Source organism: Bubalus kerabau, chromosome 3 (assembly GCF_029407905.1).
Source record: "Bubalus kerabau isolate K-KA32 ecotype Philippines breed swamp buffalo chromosome 3, PCC_UOA_SB_1v2, whole genome shotgun sequence".
Lineage (NCBI taxonomy): Eukaryota > Metazoa > Chordata > Mammalia > Artiodactyla > Bovidae > Bubalus > Bubalus kerabau.
Genome location: NC_073626.1, coordinates 181168776 through 181191433, shown reverse-complemented (window position 1 = coordinate 181191433; position 22658 = coordinate 181168776). Strand labels below are relative to the sequence as shown.

General features: G+C 57.6%; 1 protein-coding gene across 4 annotated transcripts; it reads left to right on the top strand.

The window, feature by feature from the left end:
• Positions 1-5429: 5429 nt before the first annotated feature.
• Positions 5430-22658, top strand: SELENON (selenoprotein N). Of its 4 annotated transcripts, none has more exons than XM_055574079.1 (13): positions 5430-5612; positions 6284-6401; positions 10369-10502; positions 13385-13495; positions 13675-13799; positions 14375-14512; positions 16093-16174; positions 16778-16966; positions 17342-17447; positions 18527-18639; positions 18729-18830; positions 20240-20409; positions 21474-22658. In XM_055574079.1, exons 1-13 carry the CDS (start codon positions 5430-5432, stop codon positions 21529-21531), a joined length of 1629 nt encoding a protein of 542 aa, XP_055430054.1. In that variant the 3' UTR covers positions 21532-22658. The 4 variants fall into 4 exon arrangements, with proteins under 4 accessions (XP_055430054.1, XP_055430051.1, XP_055430053.1 ...); XM_055574076.1 differs by having other exon boundaries at positions 13283-13495; XM_055574078.1 differs by having other exon boundaries at positions 13283-13495; positions 20240-20425.

The following is a 22658-nucleotide window of genomic DNA, read 5'->3' as shown; positions in this document are numbered from 1 at the left end:
GGGCTTCCCTGGTGGCTCAACTGGTAAAGAATCCGCCTGCAATGTGGGAGACCTGGGTTCGATCCCTGGGTTGGGAAGATCCCCAGGAGAACGGAATGGCTACCCACTCCAGTAGTCTGGCCTGGAGAATTGCATGGACTGTATAGCCCACGGTGTCACAAAGAGTCAGACATGACTGAACAGCATTCACTTCACTTCACTTCACTTCTACAAGGGATCTTCCTGATCTAGAGACTGAACCCGTGTCTCCTGTGTTACAGGTGGATTCTTTCCCACTGAGCCAACTTTAGCCACCTAGAGCTACTGTAGAAAAATCATTTGGTTTTACTCCTTGGAGAGCGCCAGAGCCCCCTGCAGGAGAGAGACTTTTTCCTGGCGCCTGTACCCCAGAGACACAGGGAGCAGAAGAAAAGAGGAAGCTTCCAGAAGGCAGGCAGGTGTGAACTTGGGTGTGTGAGAGAGAGAGGGCCACAGCTGGGGTATGAGGCCGTGACCCGGCACCAAGACCACTTGCCTCCTCTTTCAGGGGAGCAGTGGGAGTGTCTGCACGGACACCCGGGGTGTGGACATGGAGCTCCTGTGCCTCCAGGCAGAAGCCAGGGCACGGGATCAGGGACGGGTCCCCAGCATCTGAAGGTGCCTCAGTGGTGGAAGGTCCTGCCCTACTGGGACTGCACTGCCCCCGCGTGAAGTCCAAGCTTTTCACAAGCTGTGTGGCGCTCAGCCTGTCTTTCCTGCCGCCTCTCCCTTCACAGCACCCCACCTCTGCCCTGAATCCCCTCTGCCCAGACCCACGGGACTACATCCTCACAAAGCCATAGACGTGCCCTGGGGCCTCTGCCTCTGTTCTGCCTGCCCTTGGAATGTTCTTCCCAGTGCTCCACCCAGTGAGCTCCCGCATTCGGACCCAGCTGGACATCGGCTCTGTGAAGCCTCTCTTAACCCCTTCTGACAGCCAAGGGGACCCTCCTCTGCATGCATCCCTTTCACCGGGTACTTGCTTCCCAGGAGTCAGAGTTTTCACTGATTTGCCCAGAAGACCAGAGACTCTGGCCCTTGGCTCCCCCATTGCATTGAGGAGCGAGCCCGGAAACTCCACCCTGGCGGGCATGGAGTGGGAACCACCCCCCGACACACCAGCTGCGGCCAGACAGCTCGAAGCCAGAGCAGAACAGGGTTCCAAGTCAGTGGGAGACAGAACCTTGTGCCGGCCTGCCCACCCCACTCCCTGACCCTGCTAGTCTCTCGGGGTCCAAGACGCTGACCTTCCCTGCTCAGCTAAGGGCTCCGAGGACTCTACTTGCTCTAGACCTGTCCAGCTGAGTATACCCAGGGTGTTTTTACACCTGAGGGGAGCGAGGAGGGGGCAGGCTGGGCATCAGAGCAAGAACCCTCTGGGGCCCCAGGCAACCCGGAACCATCAGGGAACATGACGGAATTTGGGACAAACCAGGCTGCTGCATGGTAGAGAAACCTGAGCTGAACAAGAGGAGCCGGATTGACTGCGCCATGGTTGGGGAACCAATGAACTTTGGCCACCTGATTCACTTTGGCCCTGCAGAGATGCGGGCTGGAGATGGACTTGCCATGACAGGTGCATCTCAGGGGCAGCTGAGACCAAGGGAAGCCAAGACAGGCCAGGGAGCAATTCTTGGGGCTGGTAGCTGCAACAGGAACGGATCTGCTGTGTGTCCAGCCTCCACTCTGTCCAGCCCAGGAGAGATGCTGCCCACACCAATTTCGCTCCTAGAATCATGAGCCCAGGGCCCTTCTTTTCGCTGTCTAACTGTGCCTCCAAAGGCTTGGGGGCTAGACTCGCCCTACTCCCTCTGACTGTAGCCCTTCCCAGAGATGGGGTCAAGGCCGCAGGACTGACCAAGTAACTGCTGGTTGGCCTGAAAAGCTCAGCTGAAACCCTGGACACTCAGATCTGAGAAAGGAGATTTCTGGGAACCTGGAATGACTTCCCTTCTCCTGAGTATCGGACTAGGTTCCTTATGTTCTGAAACTCTTAACCTGGAGCTCCTTAAATGCAGTGGGTAGGTGAGATGACCAGAGCTGAAGCCAGCTTTGCTGAGACACTCCCTACCTCCCTGCCCTTCTCTGTCCTCCTGGAATGAACTGAAACGAATGTCAAGTGGCGGCTGGGACGGTAACCACTGGCTAGTCTACTCTTTCTCTTTAGACCTGAGATCATAGACCCTCAGTGTCTCACTGCCAATACCAGGATCCTTCTCAAGATCTTCCTTTTTTAAAATTAATTAAAATTTTAATTCAATAAAAAAAGATCAGAGATTCACTTTACCCTCTGATGGTTCTCCAGGGCCCAGAACAGAGCATAGAAGACCCTCAGTAACTATTCGTTGAGTAGGTGAATGAGTGATCTCCCTGCTAATGGGTGAGAAGGATATGGCCAACATGCCACTTACCTTGGTGCTACTACCAAATATCACCCTGCCCACATGGGAGGTGCCAAAGAGCTCCTGCAGGGCTGCCCCTGGCTACAGCCACCCTGCTGGCCCAATCTCTCAAGGCTCTGTCCTGCTCTGCCCCGATCCTTGGCTTGGAGGCAAGCCCTCCTGGGAAGGGTGCCCACCAGCGGGACACTGCCAAGGCCAGAACTGATGTCTCTCCAGAGCTGGATCCCAAGATTGACCCTTTTTCCAGAGTTTCACTGACTTGAGTCAAATCTTGTAAGTCCACCCCTCTCCGCTCCCCCTCTGCCCAGAAACCCCACAGCTTTGAGAGACGTGCCCCCTCCCAATCTCAGTCACATCTCTCTAGCCCTGGGCCACCGAGACCAGTGGGGTCCTGTGTCTTTAACAAAAAGCAAGTGTAATAAGTAAAAGTGATCTGGTGAAGAAAACGTCCCTCATTTATTTTCCAGGGGCCTTGACTCATCAATCTTCCCCCCAACCTGCTTTGTGCTCTGTTAGCTTTGCCTCCTGAAAGAACGGAATTTGGTTTTCTGATAGCATCTGTCGTATGCAGGGTGTCCACAAACATCAGCAATAATGAGTTGGAAGTGGCACAGTGGGACGCCTTCAGAAGCCAACACCAGATGTCAGGCCTCTGTGGGTCCCTCGGAGAATGGGGGGCCAGAAAGCTGGGCAAGGGCTGGGTCCAGGGTCCACAGCTCTTGGTCTCTGGGTGTCAGTCATTCAAAAGACATGAGTGTGCCCACTATGTGCCAGGTCATTTATGGGCACTAGGAAGGCAGGACCTTGCCCACATGGCACTGTCATGGCTGGTTACCCATGAAGGACAGAAGTGGTGGTAGAGACCAGTGCCACCCCACCACTCAGTCAGCTGGATCATCCCGAGAGGCAGCATGGCAAGAGATTTGGACTCAGATAGACCTGGGTGTCAGGGCTCAGGCTCCTCAATTTTAATTTATTATTATTACTATTAGGGCCCTGCCTTGTGGCTTGCAGAATCTTAGTTATTGGCCCAGGAAGCAAACCTGGGCCCCAGCAGGGAACACACAGAGTCCTAACCACTGGTGTGCGTGCCTGTGCGCTCAGTTGTACCCGACTCTTTGTGACCCCATGGACTGTAGCCCACCAGGCTCCTCTATCCATGAAATTTTCCAGGCAAGAATACTGGAGTGGGTTGTCATTTCCCACTCCAGGGGATCTTCTTGACTCACATCTCTTGCATCTCCTGCTTTGGCAGGAGGATTCTTTACACTGAGCCACCTGGGAAGACTCCTAACCACTGGATCTCTAAGGAATTCCCAGGTTCCTCAATTTTAAAATGAGTCAAACAAGCCTCATTGGGTGGCTTGAGGATGAAATAGGATGGCATGAATTTCATGGCACCAAGTCCAGCACACACTGGGTGCTAAGTACCCGCTAAATCCCCCCTGACATCCCAGACCTGGGCAGTGCCCTGCCCTGGGCCTGGCAGTCATCTCCAAGGACTGCGCGGCTGCTCCCCAGACTCTGGGTTCCTGTCCAGAGGCTTTGGCAGCTGCTGCCCTCTTGTGGGAAAGTGCAGGCACAGCCACCCCTGGGATCCCGGGGCCCTTGATATAACGGAAAAGAGGCCCAGTGGAACCAAGATTTCTGAGGACTTGAAAGTACTTCCTCAAACCCCACCCACCTCTATGCCCAATGCTAAGTCACTTCAGTCGTGTGCGACTCTGTGCGACCCCAAAGACGGAAGCCCATCAGGCTCCCCCGTCCCTGGGATTCTCCAGGCAAGAACACTGGAGTGGGTTGCCATTTCCTTCTCCAATGCCCAAGGCCCTCTCCTAAATGTTATTCTCCAGAAAAACCATTCTAGTGGCCAGGCCAGGTCCAGCAGGGGAGAGGGTAACTCACAGCTGGCCTTGCCCTGTGCCTGGGGGCTGCCACCCCCACCCGCCTGGGTATTTCCCTATGTCAAAGTTATGGTTTTTCCAGTAGTCATTTATGGATGTGAGAGTTGGACCATAAAAAAAGGCACCAAAGGATTAATGCTTTTGAACTGTGGTGTTGGAGAAGACTCTTGAGAGTCCCTTGGACTGCAAGGAGATCCAACCAGTCCATCCTAAAGGAAATCAGTCCTGAATATTCATTGGAAGGACTGATGCTGAATCTGAAGCTCCAATACTTTGGCCACCTGATGCGAAGAACTGACTCATTTGAAAAGACCCTGGTGCTGGGAAAGATTGAAGGTGGAGGAGAAGGGGAGGACAGAGGATGAGATGATTGGATGACATCACCGACTCAATGAACATGAGTTTGAGCAAGTTCTGGCAGATGGTGAAGGACACGGAAGCCTGGCATGCTGCAGTCCATGGGATCACCAAGAGTCGGACACGACTGAGCGGCTGAACAACACCAACCAACCCACAGAAGAGCCTCCCTGAATCCTCCTTACAGGTGAAGAAACTTGGGCCCCGAAGGTGAGGGTTCAGCGCTGCACCTGCCTGTGTCCTACACAGGTAGCTCCTGTCCCTAATGAATCTGCAGAGGTGGCCTTCCAGCAGGACCATGAAAGAAACAGGGAAGGCTGAACTTGGGTAGTTTCCTGTTTCGCGATGACTGGAGACATTTCAAAAAGCAGGTCGGATAAGAGGCAGGGTGGGATGCGGGGAGAGTGGGTACCCGGCCCGCCTCTGGCTTCTCTCGCATCTCCTTCTCCCGGTGCTCAGCCTGGAAGTGCTCCCGGGCTCCTCCAGGCTAGGCGGGACGCGGAGGCCCGGTTTCGTTCGGGGAGAGGAAAGAGAAGGAAGGAGACACCGCCGGATGGCAGGGAGGTGTGTGTGGAGCAGGGGCCCCGGCGCGCCTCCCTCCCTGCACTCGCGAGCCAGCAGCGCCGCCGTGCGCCGGACCGAGGGCCCCAGCCCGTCCCGCCCCGGCGCCCAGGCCCGGCCCCGGCCCCGCCCGCGCCCGCGCCGCCGCGGCTCCGCGTCCGCGGCCACCCCGCCCGGAGCCGCCGCCATGGGCCGGACCCGGCCGGGCGAGCGCGGGCCTCCGGGCCCCGGCCCCGCCGCGCCGCCCGCGCCCCCGCCGCGCCGCGCCCGCGCCCTGGCACTGCTCGGGGCGCTGCTCGCCGCCGCCGCGGCCGCCGCCGCCGCCCGGGCCTTCGCCCGCTACAGCGAGGCCCAGGCGGCCGCGAGGCAGGTCCGAGTCGGCGGGGAGGGCGCGGTGGCCGGCCCGGGACACTCGGGTGGGCCCGGGCGGCGGGGCTTGCCGACGGGCAGGGCTCTGAGGGGCCGGGGACCTGTGGGGGACGGGGCGGGGATGGAAGGGCAGCTTGACGGGAGGGGGACGGGGCCGGGGGGCCGGGAGGGCGGCCAGGAAGGAAAAGGGGGGCTCCAGAAAGCGGGCGGGCTATGAAGGACTGATGCGGGGGTGAGCAGACTGGCCCCGAGTGAGGCCGGGGCTGGGACGGCTCCTAGAGGAGCGGGCGGAGGGGTGCTAGAACAGTTCACCGCAGACAAAGCACTGAGCGAGGCTGGGACCCGAGCATCCGGGCGGGCGGGGCCGGGGGCGCTGGGACGGTGGGGAGGGGAGACCAGGGAGGACGATGGGTGGATCAAGAGGGTGACTCTAGATGGATCCGGATACGAAGCGGGCACTCGGAGAGTGGACAGTGGACGAAGGCTCGGAGTGTAACAGGGACCCAGAGGGATGGGAACGGGGGGACCTGGGCTCTGGGGCGTGCAGAAGTGGCATTTGGACAGATGTTTGGGAGATGGATGGGCTGAAAGAACTCAGGAAGGTGGTGGCGAGAGCAGTTTGGGATACCAGTGGGTATCCGGTTGCTCAACCCAGCGCCTCCTCCCAAGCAGGATTCAGCACTGAAAACCCTGGGGACAGAAGGCCTCTTCCTCTTCTCCTCCCTTGACACTGACCGGGACATGTACATCAGCCCCGAGGAGTTCAAGCCCATCGCTGAGAAGCTGACAGGTACCAGGAGGGGCTGGGGACCCAGGAGGAGGGACCTGGGGCACCACCCTCTGGTTCTTGCTCTGTGTCTGCTCTGAGCAGGAAGACTGCCTGGAGTAGGAGGAAGCTGCCCTGGGCTTCTGAGATACTTTCTAGCGGGTGGTTTGGGCAAGCTGCCTCACCATGAGTACATACAGACAAAGACACACACACACAGACACACACACAGATACAGACACATACACAGACACACACACAGACACTGACAGACACACAGACACACACACAGAGACACACAGACACACACACACACACACACACCCAAGCCTGTTCTCCTCACAGGTGAATATTACAAGCTAACATTCTCAGACCGCTTTCCCAGGACCAGACTCACTTTAAGCACCTTCTGAGTTATCTCTTAGCAATGCATGTGAGATGGATGCTGACCTGATCCTAATGTGTATAGTTTGAGAGACTGGGGAGCAGGAAGCCTCTCCAGCCTGCCCAGGAGGGAAAGGAGGGTGCAAGGAGGGTGTAGGGCGAGGTTTAGGGAGCTTCTGTCTTCGGGTCCTGCACTAGCTGATTTGAGGATTAGAGAAAACGTCTGCAAAGTGCCCAGTATGCAGTAGATAGTCAATGGCATGGTATGTGTGCTCTGTCGTGTCTGACTCTTTGTGACCCTGTGGACTGTAGCCTGGGGAAGGCGATAGCACCCGACTCCAGTACTCTTGCCTGGAAAATCCCATGGATGGAGGAGCCCGGTAGGCTGCAGTCCATGGGGTCACGAAGAGTCAGACACGACTGAGCGACTTCACTTTCACTTTTCACTTTCATGCATTGGAGAAGGAAGTGGCAACCCACTCCAGTGTTCTTGCCTGGAGAATCCCAGGGATGGGGGAGCCTGGTGGGCTGCCGTCTATGGGGTCGCACAGAGTTGGACATGACTGAAGTGACTTAGCAGCAGCAGCAGCAGCAGACTGTAGCCTGCCAGGTTCCTCTGTCCATGGAATTTTCCAGGCAAGCATACTAGAGTGGGTTGCCGTTTCCTACTCCAAGGGATCTTCCCAGCCTGGGGATTGAACTCGAGTCTCCTTCATCTCCTGCATTGGCAGGCAGATTCTTTACCACTGCACCACCTGGGAAGCCTGGATAATCAATAGACAGCAGCTATTGCTATTACTACTAAATATTAAACTTTCCTGGGGAACTGTCAGATTCCTATCCTACTTTGTCACCCGTTTTTGCCTGGATGTAATTTGATTTCGGTTGTGAAGATGAGCTAAAGCATTCTAATGAATTATAAAATGTCTCTCCCACCGCTCCATCACCACCCTAACCTCTGTGTCCATATCTTGTGATGTTTCTTGAACTTCTGATCTTGGGCATCTACTTGTTACCCAGATCGCCTGGTATAAGTAGGCCAATAGATGGAAAAGACAGAGACGCCAGCTGCTCTCAGCCAAGTAAGCGCCTGAGGTCCGAGATGGGCTTTCTGTGTCTCAGGATGGGGTTGGGAAGGTCAGCTTAGTCCCGGCCCGGTAGCCTACAGTCCCTGTCAGAGGAGAAGAGTCAGATGAAAAACGCTAATTTGGTGGAGCAGATGTGTCAGTGCCTCCCGGGGCCGTCAGGTTCTGTCATGAAAGCAGATGGGCAAGTACACAGGTCAGTCCCGGGCGGGTTTGCTTTGACTTCGTATGTTGCACGCACTTCTCCAAGCAGCCACACAGCCACATGCTTGTCCTTTTCTGCGCCTAGAGAGCCAGAGTTCCCTCATAATGACATGTTGGCCAAGCTTGCTGAGCTTGGGGATGCTTTTAGTTTTTTTACACAAATCTTTTTCTCCATCGGGGAAAATAATCTCTCCCTCCATTACCACCTGAGCCACTGTGAGTACAAAACTGGACCAAGTTGTCGGATGAGCAAAAAATACAACCTAAAGAAACACCAAATCTAAGTAGGAAATAGAGGCAAACAGTCCTCTCTAGGTGGTACAGTCATGTATGCCTAATTTTCTGCTTTGTCGCTTAACATTTTTACAAATTGTCTACAGTGAGCAAAGTTTACGTATAAGTCAGGAAATACAACTTTTATTTAAAAACCAAAGAGCCACAAAATGCATGGCATTATTATTCAGAATTACCTGTGATGACAGTAAAATGATTGGATAAGCAAGCTGACCAGTAACCCTACATATTCCTGTTGCTCTGTTCCGCAGAGGTTTCCAGATTGCTGTTTGGAAATTTTATTGCCTTGACTTAGAAATGCAAAAGTAACTGGGATGCTTTAGAACAGGGGTTTCCATCAGAGGCCACTGGGGGTGGGGGGTGGGGGGCTAATCAAAAGCACATTTTCTCCAGGTTCTAGCCCCTGAAGACTGACCCAGTAGGTCTGACTCAGGGGGTTCTGGGCATCTGTAGTTTAAAAAGGCATCCTGGTGATTCCAGTGATTCCTGGGTAAGCACTCCTTTGAATGTACCCATCCAGTCTGTCAGTCCATCAACAAATGCCAAGCAATGGTCTCTGCCCCCAAGAGAGCAGTCATGGTGAGACCCACCCATGCTTCATTCCATTATCTGCATCCTGGGGCCCCTCCCTGCTATTAGCCACCCCCCTAAGCCTTCATCCTGACTCCCTCCACCCTTGAAGGACTACAGACTTGGCAGGTCTCTGAGCAGGAAGAGATCCAATGAATCAAGTTCAGCTCCTGTCAGTCCAGCCCCTCCTTATACCCATAGGGAAATGGGCCACCCAGGAAATCAGGGAGAAGCAGGTCTCCTGACTTCAGGACCAGCGCTCTTTCTGTGATACCAAAGATTGCCTGATTCCACGTTGCCTGACCTCCCCGAGCAGCCCTTGCTTCTCCATGAGACCCCCATGACCGGACATGCATAGTAGCATGGGCTCCATCTCTCATGTAGGAAATCCAGAAGGGCTGAGGGATTTGCCCCAAATGGTCCAGGAAATAGAGCTGACCTCACCCCAGAGATGGGCTGAGGGAAGGGGACCAGCCAGCCTGGCCTGGCTGTGTGTCCTTGGGAAGTGACTTCAACCCTCTGAGCCTCCAGTTTCTCATTTGTAACATGGACTTGATAATATTGCTCACAGGACTACTGTGAAACCAAAACGTGATATATACAGGAGAGATTGTATATGCGGGATATACTATGTTGTATACATTATATGTACACTTTGTATATCAGATTGCTGCTGCTGCTGCTGCTGAGTCACTTCAGTCGTGTCCAACTCTGTGCGACCCCATAGAGGGCAGCCCACCAGGCTCCCCTGTCTCTAGGATTCTCCAGGCAAGAACACTGGAGTGGGTTGCCATTTCCTTCTCCAATGCATGAAAGTGAAAAGTGAAAGTGAAGCCGCTCAGTCGTGTCCAACTCTTAGTGACCCCATGGACTGCAGCCCACCAGGCTCCTCTGTCCATGGGATTTTCCAGGCAAGAGTACTGGAGTGGGGTGCCATTGCCTTCTCCAGTATATCATATTGGGTTGGCCCAAAAGTTTGTTTGAGTTTTCCTGTAAGATGTTATAAGTGTTAGTCGCTCAGTCGTGCCCAACTCTGCGACCCCATGGACTGCAGCTCTCCAGGCTCCTCTGTCCATGAGATTTTCCAGGCAAGGATACTGGAGTGGGTTGCCATTTCCTTCTCCAGGGGATCTTCCCAACCCAGGGATTGAACCCGGGTCTCCTGCACTGCCGGCAGATTCTTTACCAACTGAGCTAAAAGGGAAGCCTTGTAAGATGTTATGGGAGAACCCAAATAACTTTTGGGCTAGCCCAATACATATACAATTTATTTGTATATGTTTGATAAACAATGTAATCTATATTGTTACTTTGGTGATTGTTACCTGTTACAACCTCCCACCCCCATCCCTCCCAAGCATGGCTTCCTTAATCACTGGCCCATGCGGACATCCTAGGAAGTAAGACCCTGCCGTCTAAGGGATGACCCCTCTCCGGTGGCCTGTGTCTCATAGGGTCTACTCCTACGGCCAACTACGAGGAGGAGGAGCTGCCCCCTGACCCCAGCGAGGAGACTCTCACCATAGAAGCCCGATTCCAGCCTCTGCTCCCAGAGTCCATGACCAAGAGCAAAGATGGGTTCCTAGGGGTAAGTTGGGGCAGGAGGGGCAGGGGGCCTCCCAGAGACAGGACCAGAGATGGGGGGACCATCTGTGTGTACTCGCCTCCTGAGAAGGGTCTGTGCTCTGCTCGTCTTTCCTCCCTTCCTTCCTTCCTTTATCCAGTGCCCTCTGTGCACCCAGCATGCCAGGCCCTGTGCCCACCGTCCAGGCCCCCGGTCTGGTAGGGGAGCTAGGAGGGATGAGCAAGAACCTGTGACCCAGATGGCTCCCTAGAGGGAATGACTTCTGACAGCAACTGCAGGGGAGGAGGGCTCAGGCCGGTGTCCACAGGGTAGGGAGGATCTGCCTGGAGGAAACAGCCGGTATGCTAGAGACCATGCTGATGCAGCCACCTTGCTTATGATCATTACTTTCTACAGGTCAGTCTTCCACTCCAAGGCTGCGATTTCCTCAGGGCAGGCCTGTGACACACATCTGTGCATCCCCAGGCCCCAAGCACAGTACCTGGCCCCTGACAGGTGCTCTCTTGAGCTCTGATGAACTGGACCTGAAGTTTAGGCCCTGGTAGGGGCTCTGGGGTGGGGAATGACCCTGACAAGTGCCATCCTAACCAGCCCCACCTGAACCCAAGGCCCTGTGGACAAGGTCTCAAGCCTTCCCAGGATCTGGCATCCCCAGGCCCTGCCACCTTTCCTGCTCGCTCCCCTGCCCTCTCCTCTCAGCTGTCCATGGCTCCAGATGTCCAGACTTTCCTCCACCTGTGAGCCAGCTCACATGCTGGTCCCTCGACCAAGAACACCTTTTCTCTTTGTCTTGCCCACACCTGCTCAGCCTTTGTGTCTCAGCTGAACCATCACTTCAGCACAGACAAAGGCCTGAAGGCAAGAGATGCCTGGCAGGACCCCGAGGGCAGAGAGAGGGGGTGACTGGACCCCGGGTAGGGGCATCCCCATCAGTGGGACTGGAAGAGAAGTTGCCTGATGGCCCAGGGGCTCAGTTGCCTGACTTTGGCCTTCATTCTACAGCAGCCAAATACCATAGTGTGTTTTGAAATAGGAGACATCCCTCATCAGATCTAGACTTTCCAGGCCGGCAGCTGGGGAGAAATGGAAGAGAAGACCAGTTCCCAGGAGGGACGGGAAGACAGGAGGAGGGAAGGGGAGGCCTTGGTGATGGAAAAGAAGGACCTCCCGAGGGATGCTGGGAGGAAAGAAAGGCAGCGCAGGGCTCCTAAAGGAAGGGGGTGGGAGGGGTGGTTGGGGTATCTCAGGCTTCTGGCTGGTGGCCAGGTGCATGGGGGACCCATCGCCTGATGGGGGCTGGAGGAGGGGCGCGGGTCTGGTAGGGAGGGTATGGGGTCAGTCTGGACTGCTGGAGTTGAGGTCCCCGAGGACAGCCAGGGGGAGAGTCCAGCACGGTCTGGGTGGAGAAGGTCCGCCGTTGACGGGCTGGAGTGTTGTCTGAGCGGATGAGTCCCTCCCACCGAGCAGGGAGGACAGATGCAGGGGCCCACCTGCACTGACAGGGGAGGTGGAGTCTGGAAGACCCCAGCCCTGCCTCCCTAGCTCAGGCCCCACCTTGCGGCCTGCTCCCCAAGAGCTCCGCAGCCTGTGAGCAGGACCAGCAGGCAGACAGGCTCCACCTGGCCCCACTCAGCCAGCCCTGCTTTGAGAACCTGCCTGTGAGCTGCTCTGAGAACTCCCCTCTGCCCACCTCAGCTTGTGCATAAGCCAGCAGACCATAAGCCCGGTGCCCCTGCCGCGCCCTGGGCTTCCTCACCCCCTCTGCCTGCCCTGTTTTCTGCTCCCTAAGCCCTGCCTCTCCAAGTCTCCCTGAGCCCAGGGCCCCTCACCAGGGAGGTGGAGGAGGGGACTTGTTACTGGCAAAGGTGGGACAGCTCTCTGGTGGCTGGGATCCCTGAACAGGGCCAGGCACTCACTGTCGTGGCGGCTGCTGTTGGTGACCCATAAGGGCAGGGAAGAGCCACTGAAGGCGGGGCTCTGACCAGGGGACCTGTGTGGTCCACGGCCTCCTCCTGCTCTAGGCCTGCACAGTGTCTGACCCACCTCCTCTCGTGCCCGTCACTCATCCGACAGCACTGGGGTGGATTACTGATGAGGAAACGGTTCGGGGAGGCCTTGTGCCCGGGGTGCCCAGCCAGCATGGCCCAGGCTACACTTGAAGTAGCAGTGCCCTTCCTCCCCCCCTCTGTGGTCTCATCCTGCCCCTGACCCTAGAGATTTCACCCAAAGGTGGCTGCTGCTCCTCCGACAGACTCCTGAATTCTTGTCACCCAGGACGTTAGCTGCAGGGAGGAGACTTGGAGAGGGCGCTTAGAGAGCAGAAAGCAGGGCAGGTGGAGGGGTGAGGAAGCTCAGCGTGGGGCAAGGGCACCCGGGGTTGGTCTGCTGGCTTATACACAAGGGAAGTGGCACCTGGGCTTGGAAGGCGGGAAGAGGCAGTCAGGGCCTACACACAGAGCCCCCCAGAGCCCCCCCATTCCAGTCCTAGGTGACCCCTCCTGCTGCCTCGACTCCCCTGTCCTTGCAAGAGGTGTCTGGCCTGGCCTGGCCTGGACCCGAGGGGCCGCAGGGGCACCGCTTCCCAGGCTGGGGGCTGGGGGAGGCGAAGTGAGCCTCAGCTCTGGTAGGACAGTACCAACCAGACTCACCCCGTCCTGACCAGAGCAGGAGCCTCCCAGTGCCTCTGTTTCCCGGGTTTGGGGGTTGGCTCAAGGCTTGAGGAGACCTCCAGGCGGCTGGGAGTTTCTCAGTGCCCCAGGGCGCTGACGGTCTCCCTGCCCCAGGTCTCCCGCCTGGCCCTGTCTGGCCTCCGCAACTGGACCACGGCAGCCTCACCAAGTGCTGTGTTTGCCGCCCGCCACTTCCGGCCCTTCCTCCCGCCCCAGGGCCACGTGGAGCTAGGCGAGCCCTGGTGGATCATCCCCAGTGAGCTGAGCGTCTTCACCGGCTACCTATCCAACAACCGCTTCTACCCACCGCCACCCAAGGGCAAGGAGGTGAGGGCAGCCCTATGGCCCCATGCCCCAGCCCTGCACCTGGACCCCAAGGCTGCCGGCCTGCCCCTCGTCCTGCACTCCTGCCTCCGTCTGGCCCCACCCCTGGTCCAGGGCCGACACTCACCCAGGGGAGCCGGGTCCCCGCAAGCCAACCCCGGGTCCCACTGCCTTCCCCGCAGGTCATCATCCATCGGCTCCTGAGCATGTTCCACCCACGGCCCTTTGTGAAGACCCGTTTTGCCCCTCAGGGGGCCGTGGCCTGCCTGACCGCCATCAGCGACTTCTATTACACCGTGATGTTCCGGTGAGGGGTCCTGGCAGCCCCATCCCTGTTTTCACCTGGGCCTGGGACTCCAGGGCAGCACGGAAGGGTACAGCCCCGGGAGCCAGGGCCAGACCCCGCCACCACCATCACCACCACTTACCACCCTGCGGGCCTGGCCAAGCAGCTTTGCTCTCTGAGCCTCACGTTCCTCCTCACGCACCAGGGAAGGGGTGACTTCCTCCAGGAGGAAGGAAAAAGTGCTGAGTATGCTTTAGCATGGGGCTGATGGCCGCCACTGTCATCCACATGGAAGGGGGTGCGTAAGAGTTGTGACACCAGGTCACACAGCCCATGGAGAGGCTGTGAGAGCTCAGAGGAGGGTCGGCTAGGCTTCCAGGGAAGGCTCGGGGAAACTGGGTCCTGAAGGTGGGGCAGCGCCTTGAGGGCCTCCCCTCTCCCTGCCCCACACACTCCTCCGCCCCCTGCCCAGCCCTCTGCCCCACCCAGAGTCTGGCCATCCCTGCGTGGGTTCCAGGCTTTGGGGCAGAAGGGGGCGGGCAGGCAAGCTTTGCTCGGCGAGGGGACCCGCTCCCAGCCAGGTCCTTTCCCTCCAGCATCCACGCCGAGTTTCAGCTCAGCGAGCCCCCCGACTTCCCCTTCTGGTTCTCCCCCGGCCAGTTCACCGGCCACGTCATCCTCTCCAAAGATGCCACTCACGTCCGTGACTTCCGGCTCTTTGTGCCCAACCACAGGTGAGAGCCTCCATCCCACCCTAGCATCCTGCTCACGTGTGCCCCCGCCAGCTCCCAGAGTTCAGCCCTCCTAAGTCTCTCCCCAGAGCCCCTTCTCTTGGGAGGCACCTGGAGCTGACCTCGGAGGAGGCAGTATGAGGTGGTCGGGGGCGGGGAGGTGGTCATTCCGTCATCCCAGGCAGCACCTGGGACACGCTTATGGGATGATGGAGTGACCAGCCAGCGCTGCGCTGGAACCCAAGGCAGCAGCCCACAGCCCCTCCCTGAAGCTGGAGCCCCCCACCCCTGCTCATTTTGCTGACAGACCCGTGACCACACCTTGCCCTGGTACCCTAGGTAAAGGCTGGCAGGTGGGCAGGGACCTGACTGGTGGGGGTGCAGGAAGCCTTCCCAAAGGAAGGGACATCTGTGCAGCAACCTGGGGGCTGAGGAGGGTTTAGCCAGGCAGAGGGAACAGCACATGCAGAGACCTAAGGGGCAGGCCCTCCTTGCCTGCAGTTGCTACCCCAGACCCTGGGTGGGGACTGGGGGCGGCTTCTGGAAGGGCTCAATGCCAGCCACCTGCCTGCCTGCCTGCTCCACCTGCTCCACCTGCTCAGGGTCAGCCTCTTGTCGGGGGGATGCAGAGAGCCTTTCCAGCTTTGTCCCAGATGGCAAGCTCAGGGAGGCCTGAGTGACTCTGTACCAGGACGGTACCCAGGCTGGGAGCCGAATGGCCCAGAGCTAAGTCTCAGCTTTAACACCAGTGGCTGTGGGCAAGACCCTGGGCCCCTCCAGGCCTCAGTTTCCTCATTTTTTAGATGGGTGGCTGGGTCCTAGACAGGAGTGAGAGGGTCGCCGGGACAGCCTGGGAAGAGAACCCAGGACCAGGAGCGACCTGCCATCCTTGTTCAGGGTTACCGAGGGCAATGAGGGGCCCATGGGAAAATGATGAGGAAGGACCGGCTCTCCTCCTCTCCCTTGCTCAGCAAGCAAGTCCCTGTGCTGCGGGGGCTCAGCCCAGGGCACGTCTGCCCCTAGCCCAGGGGTGGAGGTGGGGGCCTGGATTGGACGAAACAAGGAGCAGGAGGGGGCGGTGGAGTGCCTGCTTCACCGGCCCATGGTGGTTGGTAGCCTGTCCTGGGGCGCCCTCATGTGGTGGATCTTCAGGTTGCACATGATCAGGCCAGACTTCCCACTGGAGACAGTGGAGGAGGCCTGCAGCGAGAGGACAGTACCCGTTTTTCACTCCTGCCCGACTCGAGGTGCTGGGGGAGGCACTGATGACCACTGCCTCTAAGAGTCATGGGTCGCGGGCAGTGCATGAGCCGTGGATGTGGAAGCCCTTTGTACACTACAGGCCTGGGTTGGTGGAGGGTGGTGTGGTCCTAGTGCCTTTAGAAGAGGCAGCCTGGAAAGAAAAGGTCCCAGGCTCTGCCGTCAGCATCCCAGTGGCTCTGAGACCTTGGGTTCACCCTGCTGAGTCTCAGCGTCCTCATCTATAAAATGGGGCCAGCGTCAGGCTTTCGGTGAGATAAAGTCTGACGTCTGATGGGCTTTGATGATGGTGTCGTGTCCTGGGCTCCCTCTCCCGTCCCCAGATCTCTGAATGTGGACATGGAGTGGCTGTACGGGGCCAGTGAGAGCAGCAACATGGAGGTGGACATCGGCTACATACCCCAGGTGAGCGCACAGGTGGTCCCTTCACGTGGTTAGTTATAGTCGTGTCCGACTCTTTGCGACCCCATAGACTGTAGCCCACCAGGGTCCTCTGTCTGTGGGATTTCCCAGGCAAGAATACTGGAGTGGGTTGCCATTCCTCTTCCAGGAGATCTTCCAGACCCAGGAATTGAACCTGGGTCTCCTGCATCTCCTGAGTTGGCAGGCGGGTTCTTTACCACTGAGCCACCCAGGAAGCCCCAGGTTGGAAGGTGGGGCTTGGAGGCAGAACCCTGCCACAGGGTCTCTCAGCCTGGCTACAGGGAGACCCAGCTGGCTAGGAGCCTCAGGACAGGGAATGACAGAGTTCCTGGCAGGCAAAGCAGGATCCTGGGAGGACACGTATTCCTGCACGCAGAGTCCAGCAGCTGCCATGGGCCCCAGCCGGCTTCCCACGGTGGAGCCCTGGCTGGACAGTGGGCTCTGTACACAGCCTTGACCGGACCCTGCCCTTCCCTGGGCCTGTCTCCCTGCCTCTATGATGAGTGGCATGTCTCTGAAGGTCTCTCAGGGCCCCTGAGGACTCTTGCCCCTCACTGAGACATCCCTCCCTGACGCCTGGCCCAGATGGAGCTGGAGGCACTGGGCCCCTCGGTGCCCTCCGTGATCCTGGACGAGGATGGCAACCTGATCGACAGCCGCCTGCCCTCAGGGGAGCCCCTCCAGTTTGTGTTTGAGGAGATCCAGTGGCAGCAGGAGCTGAGCTGGGAGGAGGCAGCCCGGCGCCTGGAGGTGGCCATGTACCCCTTCAAGAAGGTGAGGCGGGACAGTGGGCACAGGCAGGGGCGGGCTTCCTGGGGCTGGGAGGAGAGCTGAGGAGCGGCAGGTGGGCCCTGGGCACCGAGTGCCAGGCAGGGCTTGTGGCTGAGGCTGCCTCCCTGTGGGGCTCAGCCTGGGCTGGGGAGCAGCCCCTTTGTCTTTCAGAACTTGGCGGAGCCATCCTCTGGCCCAGCATCTCACACACACAACAAACATCCATACATATGTACACATATCCATACATGTGCATACATACACATACACATATATCCACTACAAACACACACACCTACATGCACATCACACACTCAGCCCCTGCAGTGGGACCCTGGCCTCATACAATAGCTTCTCTCTGTCCCCACTTGGCCCCAGGTCACCTACCTGCCGTTCACCAAGGCCTTTGACCAAGCCAAGGCCAAGAACAAGCTGGTGCACTCAATCCTGCTGTGGGGGGCCCTGGACGACCAGTCCTGCTGAGGTGAGGAGACCCCGCCAGTCTGCGGGGAGGGGGGCAGCGTCACTCCTCGTGGGCGCAGGGGGCTCTGAGACCACGGGACTCTGCTCTCAGAGCCCGAGGTTGCTTGAGGACCGCATGGGGCAGGGAGGTGCGTTGAGGGCTTTGGGGTGCTGTGCTGAGCTCCGAGGAAGGTGCTGGACTCAGGAGAAGGAGCCCAGCTCTGCCATCTTCAGCCAGGAGGCTTTGGCCAAGTGATTTTCCTTCCCAGACCTCAGTTTTCTCAGCAATAAGAGGATAACATACTTTACCTCCCACCGTTGTGAAAACAGAAGTGAAAGTGTCCGTGCTCTGGAAAGTGTTGCACACAAGTCAGAGAAAAATAGTGCCAAAGCCTGGACACTTTTCACTTAATCAGAAAAATACTCCAAAGACCCCCTGGTGCAAAGTTCTCTGGGTGCCTGACAGGGGTTACAAAGAGAAGCAAACAGTGCCCCTGCCCTTGTCCAGCCAATTGACAAACATCCTGGATACCTCCTGTGCCTAGCCATAGGCTAGATGCTGGGCATCCTGCATCGAGGAAGTCAGAAGCGGTCCCTGGGCTCAGGGAGCACGCAGTGTGTGCAGAAGGCAGACACTACAAGTGTGGCAAGTTTACACAAGGCAAGGTCCAGAGTGGCCCAAGAGTGTGTAACTGAGGGGTCAGGGAAGGCTGACTTGAAAGAGTGACACAAGCTGAGACTCTGAAGGATGATTAAGGGTTTGTCCAGTGACAGGAGGAAGTGTTTTAGATAAATAGGATAGTCTGTGCAAAGGCCCTGGGGCAGTATTTAGTGGATTTAAGAAGCTGTCAGTGTCTGCAAGCCCCTGGGCCAGGTGGGGCCCAACACCAAGTCTCAGTCCAGGATTCCAGGATTCCAGGATTCCAGTATGTTACTGATGTTAATTACAGTTACCAGGAATTCAGTACCTCTTCTGTGGCACTGTTTGAATCACTGTTATTTCACTTGAGTGCAGAGAGTATTCTGTAGTCCCTGAGGTTTACTGCTGATTGAAATCCCAGTGAGACATGTGGGGTCCTGACCTTGCTTATACCTGAACAGGTTCGGGGCGGACTCTCCGGGAGACCGTCCTGGAAAGTTCGCCCATCCTCGCCCTCCTCAACGAGAGCTTCATCAGCACCTGGTCCCTGGTGAAGGAGCTGGAGGACCTGCAGGTGAGCAGCAGGTGGGTGGGAAGAGCCCCATGGGAGCCCCTGGGACAATGGAGCCCAGGTGGCAGGAACATACCCAACTGTCCCCGCAGAACAACCAGGAGAACCCATCCCACCAGAAGCTGGCCGGCCTGCACCTGGAGAAGTACAGCTTCCCCGTGGAGATGATGATCTGCTTGCCCAATGGCACAGTGGTAGGTCCCCGCCACACGGCCTCAGCCGCAGGCAGAAGAAGTAGCGAGCCAGGCCCGTGGCTTACAGACCTCATCATCCCGGTCTGGCTCTGCCACCTCCTGGCTGGTCTCTTAGCCAGTCCGAGCCTCAGTTATCCCCTGATGTCCTCTTGGCCTGCCTGCAGGTGTTGGGACCTTCCCTCAGAATGGGGACCTCAGCAGCACTCTGGGGCGCAGTGGGCAGCAGAGTAGACAGGAATGTGACCCAGAAGGGAAGTCTCACCTCAGACCATTGCAGCCAGCCCTGGCGTGGCAGGGATGAGGGGTGGCAGGTGGCAGGCCTGGTGGCAGCAGAAAGGATCTCACACCACCCAGGCAGAGGCAAGACCCCCGCTCTCCCTAAGGGCCCCTGACACAGCACTCACGTCCTCGAGCAGGATTCTCACAGAAGCTTTGCGAGACCGATGATCACAAATGCTGATTTTTACAAACTGAATCTCAGAAAGGTTCAGAGACATGGCAAAAGCCACACAAAAAAGAAGCATAGCTGGCTCTGAAAACAGGCACCCACCTGTGAGCCTCAGCATCGCTTGCTCTTCTGAGCAAAGCACCTCCTTCTCCTTTCAGTCCTGGGGGATGGGCAGGGTGGGAGGTCGGCAGGTGGGGAGCAGCACAGGAGCGGGAGCTGGGTTGGCCCTGAGCATCAGTCCCTCAGTCGTGTCCGACTCTGTGACCCCATGGACAGTAGCCCACCAGTCTCCTCTGTCCATGGGATCCTCCAGGCAAGGAGTGGGTTTCCACTCCGTTCTCCAGGGGATCTTCCCGACCCAGGGATCAGACCAGGATCTTCTGCATTGTAGGCAGATTCTTTACCAGCTGAGCCACCAGGGAAGCTTCTGTCTCAGGCTCAGGGAAGGGAAGGCCTCGGGGTATCAGCCAGCTCACACCGGTCCATGGACGACCCCCTCAGTGGACCCAGCCTAGCAGAGCCCCGGGTAGTGAAGCTGGGCAGACAGGACTTCGCCTGGGCGGTGGGTCGCCTCACTCTCCCGTTCGTTTACGGGGTACCTGCCCTTAAGGTGCTCACTAGCTGGAGTGGGAGGCTGATGGGGACACAGGCCTGGGCATGCAAGTATTTTGACAGAAGTGAGTGTGGATTTCAGGGGTTGTAGGATCAGAGATGAGAGGGTCAAAGGGCACAGAGGCAGGGTTGGGGGGCGGAGTGATATTGAAAGGCCTTAGGTTTTGCCTGGTGGGTGAGGTGTGGAGCCCTGGAGGCTGAGAGCCCTGTGAGCGGAGGAGGAGGGGAACGGTTGCAGCAGCGCTCACGGCTGCCCGGCCTGCCCGTCATCTACCCAGACGAGGAAAGTCGAGGCTGCAGGGGGCACTGGGCTCCCCACCCCACTCTCCTTACCCAGCTTTTCCCCCAGGTCCACCACATCAATGCCAACTACTTCTTGGACATTACGTCCATGAAGCCCGAGGACATTGAGAACCACGTCTTCAGCTTCTCATCCACCTTTGAAGACCCATCCACAGCCACCTACATGCAGTTCCTGAAGGAGGGCCTCCGGCGCGGCCTGCCCCTCCTCCAGCCCTAGTGAGCCTGCCGGCCGGTGAGACCCCAACTGGACAGGGAGCTGGACTGGCCTCTCCTCCCGGGAGCTCCAGAGCAGCCTTCCCATGTGTCACACACCAAGCCCTTTGCTCCACCTCTCAGGCTGCCCGTGGGGACTGGGGTCAGCTAATGGCGGCCATCCGAGGTTTGCCTCGGAGGTGGGTGGACAGGGGGTCCTTGGCTGACCTTGAGCGCTGGCTGCCACCACAGTCTTTAACTACATTCCTGGCTCTGGTAGCTGCTTGAGACCCCAAAAGAGATGGCCTGGGGTCATCTACTCGGACCTCCCCCACTCAGGCACATAGTCCCAGCCCTTGCAGGGCATACAATAGGGAAGAATGGGTGCTAAAAAGACAGGGCCACCCCCTCTCCTTACCTTCACCCCTTCCAAAAGAGACATCCAGAAGCCTTGGCCTGCGGTGAGGGGTGCCAAGGAAGCACTCCTGTTTGTCTGGAGCCTTCTTCCAGGCCAGAGGCCTGCCTGGCTGCCCTCCTGTGCCTGGTGTCCCCTGCCCAGGTGACGTCAGCCTTCCAGAAGCTCTGGGCAGAACCCTCCTTCAGAAGGGGAAGTCATACTGTACCCTGCTGCTCTCCAGACCACTCAATCCAATCTTACGACAGGACCCCAGAACCTGTTTCAGGACTTCCTGGAGGCCTGCTCTCTGGGAGGTTTACTGTGAAGGAAGCTTCTGCCCTTGACAAGGAGTCCACTGAGGCCAAGGGCCTCAGCTTCCCCTACGGCCTACCCCAGCACAGGTCACAGCGAGACTCATGGAGCCACTGTCTCCGTAACAGCCCCCACCCGCCTCCCACCCCAGACCTCAGCTCCACAGAAACGTCTTCCAGAGAAAGCAGCCTCCCCCAGAGCAGGCACTGTCCCAGCTGTCAGGCCGCCCAGACCAGGTTATCTACCGCTGGGCAGCCACCAGCTCTCCTTGGCTGCTGAGTCCACATCCCAAGCCACTGACCATGGCCAGTCTTTTTTTTATACATGCAGAAAGCATTTTTATGTGAACTTTCTCACAGTTTATATGTATTTTTGATAGCTCCGGCACTGAGGAGAAAGAAGGGGACGATGGTGTCCCCCCAGCAGCCGCCCCATGATGGCTGGATCTGAAAGCTTAGGTGGATCCAGCTTGATGTCTTTGCAGTTGCTCCTGTGGGAAGAAACACCCCCTTCTCTTCCTTCTTCTCGACCAACTTTTTAAAAATAGTCCCCAGAGGATCCGTATACCCCCAACTGTATCCTTATTTTCCACCTGGGCCCATGAGGAGCCCTGGGGCTTTCATGAAGACCCCTCCCCACCCCAATGTATGCCCCTCCCCCGCCCCACTGGGGTTGAGGTCGGGGGGCTCCCTCTTCAGCCTGAAAGGGGAAGGAAGGCAAACATCTCCTCAGATGCACTCCCCGGCCTCCCACCTGAGTCCCCCTGCCCACCACTAGAGTTTCCACACTGAGCCTTCTTCACAGTCTTGTTCTCAATGTTGTATCGCGTATCACGATAATAGCTAGTTACTGAGCGCTTTCTCCGTCTAAGGCACTCTGTTAAGATGACATGTATTTTCTCATTTACTCCTCACAACAAAGGATGCAAGGTGGATAGCCGTCATTCCCATCTTGTAGATGAAGGAACTGAGTCTCAGGAAAGCGAAGTGACTTGCCCAAGGTGACTCAGTGGTGGGCTTGACATTCAGCCTGTGTCTTGATGTTGGCAGTGTTTTGTCTTGTCCCTCCCACCTCTCTCCCCTGCCTGTTTTCACCGAGGCGGAAAAGAAAGCCTTTCAAACCAAAATGTCAGGTTCCCCTGTCTTCTCTAGAGCAAATGAGGCGTGAGCCAGCAAGCTCGGCCAGGTTCTTTGTGTCCCTCCTGGGAGGCAGCACTTTCATGCCGCTTACAGGGAGGGGGGGGCGCTAAGCCTGTCTCAGTGCTTCCAAGCATGGGTGGCAGTAACCCGTCCCACTAGCCACCTGGTGTCTGCAGACATTCAGCCGTCCCACCCAGCAGGCTCCTCCCCTTATGCTGGGCTAAGAAGGCCAACGCCATGATGAGGGATCCTTGTCCCATGGAAGGTAATGCTTGTACTTCCTGCATCCTCCCGATGCCTCTGCCTGATCCCCTACTGGGTTCAAAGGCTCATGGTGGGGGACGCCCCCAGCTGCCCTCTTGTCATCGCTCCTCCACTTCCCTCCTCCATCCCCAGTGTGTCCTACAATAAAATTGAAGAGATTA